We start from the raw sequence: 9,615 nt of genomic DNA, 5'->3' as shown, positions 1-9,615 counted from the left end.
GTCCACTTTAATATATACTGCATATTTAATCATCTGGTCAAGCTCAGTGCCTCGCTGTGTTGCATTAACTCCGAAACTTTCTCTTTGAGTCCCTCGCATTTTCCGGTTAGTCCATGTATGATGGTGGGGCGTGCTGGTGCTGTATATTAGTCCATGCATGATGGTGGGGCGTGCTGGTGCTGTATATTAGTCCATGCATGATGGTGGGGCGTGCTAACAGACACTCACTAGCACCCTAGAGCCCTGTGAGCTAACAGACACTAACTAGCACCCTAGAGCCCTGTGAGCTAACAGACACTAACTAGCACCCTAGAGCCCTGTGAGCTAACAGACACTAACTAGCACCCTAGAGCCCTGTGAGTAACAGACACAAACTAGCACCTAGAGCCCTGTGAGTAACAGACACTAACTAGCACCCTAGAGCCCTGTGAGCTAACCAACACTAACTAGCACCCTAGAGCCCTGTGAGCTAACAGACACAAACTAGCACCCTAGAGCCCTGTGAGCTAACCGACACTAACTAGCACCCTAGAGCCCTGTGAGCTAACCAACACTAACTAGCACCCTAGAGCCCTGTGAGCTAACAGACACTAACTAGCCCCCTAGAGCCCTGTGAGCTAACAGACACTAACTAGCACCAACTAGCACTGCTCACTGCTGTTGTCTGAAAAACAACACAGACGGGACAAAATGTTGCGTTTACTAGTAAACTGGTAAACCTTGAGACCAACAAATAACCGACTGCTATCTGTATTTTCCTCCCGTTACTCTGTCCCCTGACTGTCTCCATCTAGGAACTAAGCTGGTTTACGGAGCAGTAGATTGGCTTTGCAAAAAAAAAACTGGAGCATTGTAGGAAATCACGCATTTAAAATATCGCTCCATCACACAAATTTTATTGGGGAAGTCAAAATCGATCATGATTAAAATTAGATTAATCGTGCAGCCCTACTTTCTACTGATTTAATGCCGCATTCCCACTACATGGTACGGCACGGCTCGATTCCCTCTTTTCTAATTTTGCTTTTAGAAAAAGTTAGTACCTGGTAATGGTACCAGTTACTTTTCTGGTACCACCAGGTTCCGAGGGAGCTGAGTCGATACTAGGATGTGAGTTATAACACTGCAGAAAGAATCATCACTTGGGACAACCCACCATTTTTAAACAGCCAAGCCACCGTTAACATTGAGCGCTATTCTTTTATTCACTGCACCGAGAGCTTGTTTAATAATGGCTGCCTGCCAAACCACGCCAAGGTCCGCAGTTCCAGCCTCGGCTAACACCACGGAATAGAGAAAAAGAACCTTGTATGGAAAGCACGTCGAGCCAAGCTGAGCCGTACCATGCAATGGAAAGGCCTTAAATTTCAAGTCACAAGTCAGTTGAGATTAGCCCCTCTCTCTCTCTCTCTCTCTCTCTCTCTCTCTCTCTCTCTCTCTCTCCTCGCTCCCTCGAACTCTCTCTCTCTCGTTCTCTCGGTTTGTTCTAACCTGTGTCTCTCTCCCTCTCTCTTTCACACTCAATCTGTCTGTGTTTTGTCGTTCTAACCTGTATGTCTGTCTGTCTCTCTCTCTCTCTCTCTCTCTCTCTGGCTGCGCAGCTTGTGGTTTTAAGCTCGCCGTTATGCAATCAGCTGGCATTTGAGGTCTCAACATCATGACATGCAGTTTGAACAAACACCTCAATTCAGGGTTTTTCGTGCATAGAGGAATCCCCGCACCCCCCCCCGACCCCACCCCCCCCCCCCCCCAAGAGGTTTTGGCCCCAAAGGAAAATCATCAGTACCAAAATGATAAGAATTGAGAATAAAAATAGCAATTCAAATCCTCTCTGTGTTTAAGAGCAATTTAGCAAACAGTTGTTGAATAAGTAGAACACAAACTTGAATATGAGAGCTAATCTCAGTTTTATCTCCAGAGTCAGGCGTTAACGGACTCTCTGATTTGTTCTAAATTTATATTGTTTTTTATAACCAGTTTTGTTAATTGGAGTTTTGTTTTCTCAGGCACAATATACACTTAAAAAAAAAAAAGTCAAATCAAAAATTAAATCAAAACATTACAGACTGCCAAAAAAGGTAAGACAGACGCATTGCCTCTACTTCATTCTAACTGTGTGCAGGCCCCCCCTCCAGAAGGCCCCCCCCCTCCAGAAGGCCCACTCATTTGCATGACACATGTCTAAACCTGCCGAGCTTGTTTGAAAGGTGGGTCAAACTGGAACAATTAGGCAAACAAAAAATGCTGTTTGGTGAGGTATGAGATCTGTTTTCTAGGCACGCTAACCGGGACCTGAATGTGTCACGGATCCCTTTGGGCACAGGTCGAGAAACTAAACAAATAGGTCTGAACTATTTCAGGTTAAAATCTAATTTTTTGGGCTAATATTGCATTTACTCCAGGCTTGCTTTTGTGGTCTACATTGTTTTTTGATTAAAGTACAAGACATGACTAGAATCCGATAAGGGGGGCAGCTGCTTGTTGTTGAGGTCCTTGTAGAGTTCGTACCAGTCAGCCAGAGCCATAAGTCATAAGCTTTTAAGTAAACACAGCAAGTTTTCTGTACAAAAAGTTGCAAATTTAGCTCATTTATTATTCGATATTACAATGCGTAATACCTGTATAACGCAATACTTTGTGTGTGTATGTATGTATGTATACACACACACACACACACACACTTATAACAATACTGTTACTTATTATAAATTATGACTTACAAATGTGCCATTATCCTTATTCATAAACAGAACAGCTATATCATTTGATACCAGGCTGATGAGCCCTAATGCCCTTTTAGGCAAACGTGCAGAGTTAAAGCTGCGTTAACCAGATCCTGGAGGTCCACAGAGGTTCTGGGGAGAAGAGCTTCATACGAAGATCAAAGATTGACCCGAGGAGGTCGCTGATTGGTTTAACAGCAAAAACACACGCCCTCTGTCCATTTTTTTTTTTCAAATATCAAAGTTATACAGGGTGGTGTCTTATTCGACATTTAGGGACTACGATGATACACAATCCAGGAAACAATGAAGTTGATCATAAAGATAAATTCTGCCAGAAATAAAAGTACGAAACTAAATATAAGAAATGTTTATTATATAATAGGGGTGATCGCCAAGACTTGAGAGATTTTATAGAGTCAAAAATATTAAAGTGTGACACACGCACACACATGCACATGCACACACACACACGCACACACACACGTGAAAAGTGGGGGGGCGCATTTATGTAAGCGTGTGCATGTGTACAACACTGAATGACATCTTCCAGTGGAAAAAGGGAATGTCAGAGCCTGCACACGAGGCAGCGACGCAAACCGATTCAGGCTTCTCCACCTTTACATTCAAGATGGCCACATGAAGGACTGCTGGCCTTCATTTCTCATAATAGACTTAACGTTCCCTTTAGAAAAATACTGCCACACTGGCACTGAAACACACACCATCAGTGACCCACGTTTCTCTTTACACAGTAATTGTCATAATTCACTCACCTGCAGTTTGGTGGTGGATCCAATGTTATGTCCGCCAATTCCTTTTGAATTCTGAAGAAGCAAAGAAAATGTATGCATCAAACGCTAAGCTCAGATCAAATACTGTAAATCAGAACTAAAATCAAAACACTGGATGGTACCCAGGTCTGCTGCTTTCAGTACTCTACTAAAATACAGCAACTTCCTTGTTGAATTTACTTTTTTTGAATGAATGAATTGAACATACAAGGACAGCTGTGGGCCCTCCGGAGCTCAAGCACCCACAGAAAATACTGAGCACCCACATGTGCCAGACTGCCAGTAGGCTCCATTCATTTCAAATTAAACGTTGCAGTTGGTGCTAAGTGGAGCGTCTGTCATAGTGTGATTAGTTATGTTGCTGTCAGTTTCCCTGCTCCATTGATTCTTCATTTCCCAGGAAGCTGAAAGCGGTTACACGTCATTTAAAGGGCCCATGACATGGTGCTCTTCGGATGCTATTATACAGACCTTAGTGGTCCCTAATACTGTATCTGAAGTCTCTTTATACAGACCTTAGTGGTCCCTAATACTGTATCTGAAGTCTCTTTTATACAGACCTTAGTGGTCCCTAATACTGTATCTGAAGTCTCTTTATATAGACCTTAGTGGTCCCTAATACTGTATCTGAAGTCTCTTATATAGCCCTTAGTGGTCCCTAATACTGTATCTGAAGTCCTTTTATAGACCTTAGTGGTCCCCTAAACTGATCTGAAGTTCTTTATACAGACCTTAGTGGTCCCTAATACTGTCTGAAGTCTCTTTTATATAGACCTTAGTGGTCCCTAATACTGTATCTGAAGTCTCTTTTATATAGACTTAGGTCCCCTAATACTGTCAACTGTAAGTCTCTTTATTATAGCCTATGTGGTCCCTAATCTGTATCTGAAGTCTCTTTATATAACCTTAGTGGTCCCTAATACTGTATCTGAAGTCTCTTTATATAGACCTTAGTGGTCTAAGGTTCTGAGGGTTCTTAGTTCTGAAAGACAGACATGTTTTAAAGGCTGTGCGCCCTACAGGACCACGGAGGGACACATAAATCAGCGTCCATGCTCCAGACTGCAGCCATAAGCAAGCCCACCTCTTAGCACTAGTAGAGAGGAGTTTGGAAGTCTTGCTCATGCTGGCTTTGCTTTCTCTTTTCTTCAGGGTGTTGGTGTCCTGCTGCGGCTGTTGCTGATGATGATGATGAGTTGAAGATGAAGAGGACGAAGAGCTGGTGCTGGCACGGGAATCTTCATCTGACATACCGAGCCTGGGGAACAAGCAAACACAAGATTTAGAAAAGTTTAACAAGCCAAACTACGTTTGCCCTCTACGCATCTAACCCCGTTTTTAATCCATTATGTGCTGGAAGAAAATGCTACATGGTTAAATGGAAAATCAAAAAAAAATCTGACATCTAACTGCAGAGATTCAAGGGTTAAGGGGAAACAATTCCAGCTTGTGGAAGAAGAATCGGCATGCATTTAATAAAATAATACTTCAATAACGTTTCAGTTACTGGGCCTACTGTCTTTTCTACTTCAAATGGCCATGTGAGGAAGCGGGCTGTGTTAACTAAATTAGGACTGGATGGAAATGGACTCCAGCGGTCTGGTGGTCCACCTGTAATGCCCACTAACTAGAGGATGCTTAGGATTCCTCTCCAGCCATTTCCATGTTTTAGTCCCCAGTAAGCGCGGACACCTTACATGTTCAGAACCCTGCAGACCGGTTTCTACAGGGGTAGACGGTACACGTCGTGGCTAAAGACTGCAACTAGGAAGTCGGTCCCTGACTCCATAAACGCTTCCGTCGTTTTACAGCAGCAGGCCCGGACCCTGGACGACTTTGAACCGCCACTGGGTGGATGGTGCTGAGGAAGTGGTCGGGCTTATCGGCGGGTTGGCTCGGTTTCGTCTTTCACAACGCCGACTTCTGGCCTCAGCTACCGGTTGCAGTCGCGGGGGGGGGGGGGGGCTATTTCTAGCCTGTGGGCTGCGACCAAGGGAACCGTTTGGTGAAAGTCTTGGGCTACAGGCCCAGGCTACCTGGCCCACACCAGGGGCACGACGAGCACGCACGAGACCTGAACGGTCGGCGATGGAAAAGCAGAAAGGCATCGACGGGGCGACGTCGCGGTCGGCAGGGACCCCCCCACACCCGACCCGGCGGATCAAACTTCCTGCCCCACAAGTCCGAGAGGGGCTACCACGCTGTCAAGCCGCTTCTAACGGGGTTGACCCCAAATAAGCCACTAAAAACCAAGACGGCACGCCGATCGCCTTAAGGCTCTCCTCGCAGTTAAAGCCAGATCCGTCGACTCGCAGCTGATCTCAGAGCAGCCAGTCCCAGGATGCACCGGGCTCCTGCGTTCTCCTTCAACGGCTGCATTCACCGCGCTAACACTCTCTAAAGGACAAGACAGTGCTCCGGTATTAGGAGCTGGGACACAAACATTTAGGAGTTGATACCTTTCTTTGTGTGTGTGTGTGTGTGTGTGTGTGTGTGTGTGTGTGTGTGTGTGTGTGTGCCTCCGCCGCCTGGACGCACCAGTGTCAATTCGCCTACAATGAACAGGATTTCCGGTCATCATTTTAAAAGTAAAAGCACAAAGAAGACAGGCAGTAATATGTTATTGGCCTAGGATAAGCTAAACTGCATTGGTTGCATGCAGGACCCCTTTTACACGCATATGAGTAGTAAAAGGAAGTGTAAGTCCAGTTTAGGATATGTAACTGTAAGAAACAGCATCCACAATTATTACATAACAAGAATCAAGTACTAAATAGACTACTTAAGAACACCACCATATCACAACCAGTCTGTAAGAAACAGCATCCAGCTATAGGCTACACTATTATTATATAACAAGAATAAAGTACTAAATAGACTACATATCACAAACAATCTGTAGGATCGAGCTTGACTTTAAAATTTAAAAAATGGCTATCCACTTATTTTCGTCCACCTCTAAGATGGTCAATGGGTTTCTTATTTATTCATTGGTTATCCATAAGTATTGGTATTATTATCTTAAGCTGTTATCAAATGATGAAGCACATTGTTCTGTATTTTGAAATACTGCTTAAAACTTGAAGAACATTCTGAACGTACATTTTGAAAATACTTTAAAATAAAAATGACTATTTTTACCAAGTCGAAAATGATTGCCATGTTCCTTAAAACGCCCATGTTCAATACAATCTCCATAATAGTAAATAGATTGAGTGGTGAGCGTGCGTTAAGGTTTGGCGCTTTTATTTTGCAAGGCTCAGTCGTCTTTCTTCCGGGATTATCGTGAACCTTACCAAGACCTGACTGTGCCGCTGGACGCGTGCCTCTTCTCACCGGAAGTGTTGGTCCAGCAGCAGTCGTCTACTTCATTAGGATCATCTAGCAGCATCACACAGCGTCGGGCATAGACAAATTCAGATGGAATAGGAAATTAAACAAAAGAGCTTGATTACCTTCAGTGAGGACATGGAAAGAGCAGCTGCAGACCAGTTATAGAAAAGAAAGCCATGAACTCCCCTGTCCTACTCCGTGCACATCCTCACCTGTTCCCTCCAGTCTGCCCCTGCCAGCCCTGCAGCAGGTGTTCTCCATCCCCATGTGTTTGGCATGGACTGCTATTGGAAGCAATGGTTCATCCTTTTGTTTAAAGTAAAGAAGAACATTTACATCAGAAAGGTGTAGGTAGATAATCCATTCCAGTCATTGCTGTAAGATATTTAGGGTGTGCCAATGCCTAACCTTAGCCCGGGCTACTCTCTGCTGGGAAGTAGCCTAATAAAACTGGTCCCTGTTAGCCCTTAGCCCGAGTTACTACCCAACACTAAAACAGAGCGACCAAGAGTTGGGTTTTAAAAGGCATCATACCGCCTGATGCAGTGTGTGACATTAAAATGTGTTGCAGGTTAAATACACATGAAACTAAGTGGTTGCCATGAAAGGTTTATGCTACACAGGTATAGGGTGGCACTTTCCCAAGAATATAGCTAACTATAATATAACTATAGCCATAACTCTCTTGGGGTTGAGTGCAGCTTTCTGTACTCTGAACTTTAAAAAAACTAAAATTCCTTTTTTAGAGTGTTTTTGATTTGATTGAACGAGCAGTTGGGGACACCTCTCAGTCCAACACCATACTTTGGTCCACATGGGGTCCTGAACCAGTGGCCCTCAAGTTCTTAACTCAGCTCCCTACAGACCTATGGTAGGCTACAATATATGTATTGTGCACTGCCCCTGCTAACTGAACAAATGAATGAATCTATAATTCCTTGAGTGCACAAAAAACACGATGTCTGAAAATATAAAACAGTTGAGATATCTAACAACCCAACACCAGTTTGATATTCCTTGGATTGCCTACACACACTAAATACATAGTTTAAGGAAATACGTGAAAACACATTTGTCATTTTGCCAATGAACCCTTCATGTTTAAATTTGACTACTTGTAAACCAACAACATAATAAGTAAGGTTCACTAATTGTTCAGGGCTGGATTTCTCCTAAGGGATACAACTGAGCTATGGAGCCCTACTGTCCCATCATTCCCTCCACTCGGTGCCTTCTCTATGCATTACTTAGCAATTAGTTTATGGTAGATTGATTGAGCACACATTTATTTAGCAATATGCCACATAATGCCTGTCATTTCCAGTTATATTGGGTTTTCTGTGGTGCGTACAGTGTTAATGCAAAACAGCAATTGATAAATTAACACCACACAGTGGAACTGGACCCTCTGGGCCCCCTGAGGTCTGCCTGTGTACCAACCGGCAGAGCCTGAGCCAGGGTCTCTCCGAGGTTTCTGCCTGTTTAAAAGAAGTTTGTCCTCGACCAATCCATCCATCTTCGTCTGCTTATCCAGTGTCGGGTCGCGGGGGGGCAACTACGGCCAAATTCTCAAAATTTGGGGGGAGAGTGTGGTAAATTGTTGAGTCATTGTAAATTATAGACTAGTCCTACTCTATCTCAGTGTTTCCTTCAGGATTTTTTTTAGTAAGTCTGTCCCCCCCACCGGCAACTGTGACACTTTGCTGCGAGCAACATTATTATTCTTTTATTATAAGAAAGCAAACGTTTTGACAATAACCTCCATCAACGCAACTGTATGTGGAGTCAAATTAAACGGGCCCAACAACCAGAATAGTTCTACTTGTTGTTAAATTGCAATGTGAGCGCCAGCCAACGGAGGGAGTGGGGGGGAGGGGGGGCATTATGTTAGCAGGGTCATTTAAAAGGCAAATGCAATGCCATAGCGGGCTGCCACTACAAAATCAACATAGAGGAAACACTGCTACCTGTAAGGTGTCCTGAAAATGGAAAACTGAATTAAAACGTGTGTTGTCATTACTGTATACAACTAAATATAAAAAACATGATAGATTACAAAAAAGAGTCATCAGCCACATGCTGCTCTGTTGTGTGACATAATAACCTGGCATTCTCGGCAGCAGTAATGAGAGCATGTCCTGCAGACATAGACCGTCTCCACGCCAGACCTGCATAACACACATTCTTATGCAGTTGCATTCACAGATCCACGTTGGTCTTTTTGACTCGTGTTGTTCAGGGACCTCTCTCATTGAAACTGTTGCAGTATTCTCCATGCATCAGTGACTTCTCCTTTTCTGTCAGACTCTTCCTCCTGCAGTGTGTGAAGGAGGAAGGGAGGGAGGGGGGGTGTGATTGAGGACTCCCCCTCCCGACGTGTCAGCCATAATTAACCGTGCCACTGTTGCTCCACTTTGCCGGTTTTGCAACGCAGTCGGATCCTGAAAAGCCCACAGCAGAGCATTGTCTGGTGCACAGAACGGGGCAGACACAGTTGCTGTGAAGAGGGCCATCAACAAGTGGTAGCACGTCCCACTGTCCACCTACCAGTTAGCCAGCATGTTCATTCTTCTTCTCTGTGTGCTGTCAAAGGGCATTGTGGGAAATTTAGGAATCCTGATTAAAGGTCCTGTACTATAAGTCCAGGTTCATACTCGTATTTTGGGTTTCTAGTAGAACATACTGACAGGATTTAATGTTCAGAAAAGGGGCTGGCGTCTCCCTTAGAGATCGGGTGAGAAGCTCAGTCATCCGAGAGGAGCTCG

General features: G+C 44.2%; 2 protein-coding genes across 2 annotated transcripts in view; both read right to left on the bottom strand.

Moving 5' to 3' along the window:
• LOC116686280 (ubiquitin-conjugating enzyme E2 E1) overlaps nt 1–9,615 on the bottom strand; it is a gene marked incomplete at its 5' end in the record, with an annotated part of 79,936 nt that overhangs the window by 47,830 nt on the left and 22,491 nt on the right. The window lies entirely within an intron of this gene.
• On the bottom strand, nt 3,500–5,868 carry LOC116686278 (ubiquitin-conjugating enzyme E2 E1; the record flags this gene model as incomplete). The annotated part of the gene is given in 3 exon segments (XM_032511252.1): nt 3,500–3,550; nt 4,602–4,775; nt 5,215–5,868. Coding segments are annotated over 3 exon segments (227 nt in total), but the record flags the coding sequence as incomplete, so codon positions are not given.

Source organism: Etheostoma spectabile, unplaced genomic scaffold (genome assembly GCF_008692095.1).
Source record: "Etheostoma spectabile isolate EspeVRDwgs_2016 unplaced genomic scaffold, UIUC_Espe_1.0 scaffold340, whole genome shotgun sequence".
Lineage (NCBI taxonomy): Eukaryota > Metazoa > Chordata > Actinopteri > Perciformes > Percidae > Etheostoma > Etheostoma spectabile.
The sequence above is the reverse complement of the archived record's forward strand: the minus strand, read 5'-3'. Positions and strand labels throughout refer to the sequence as shown.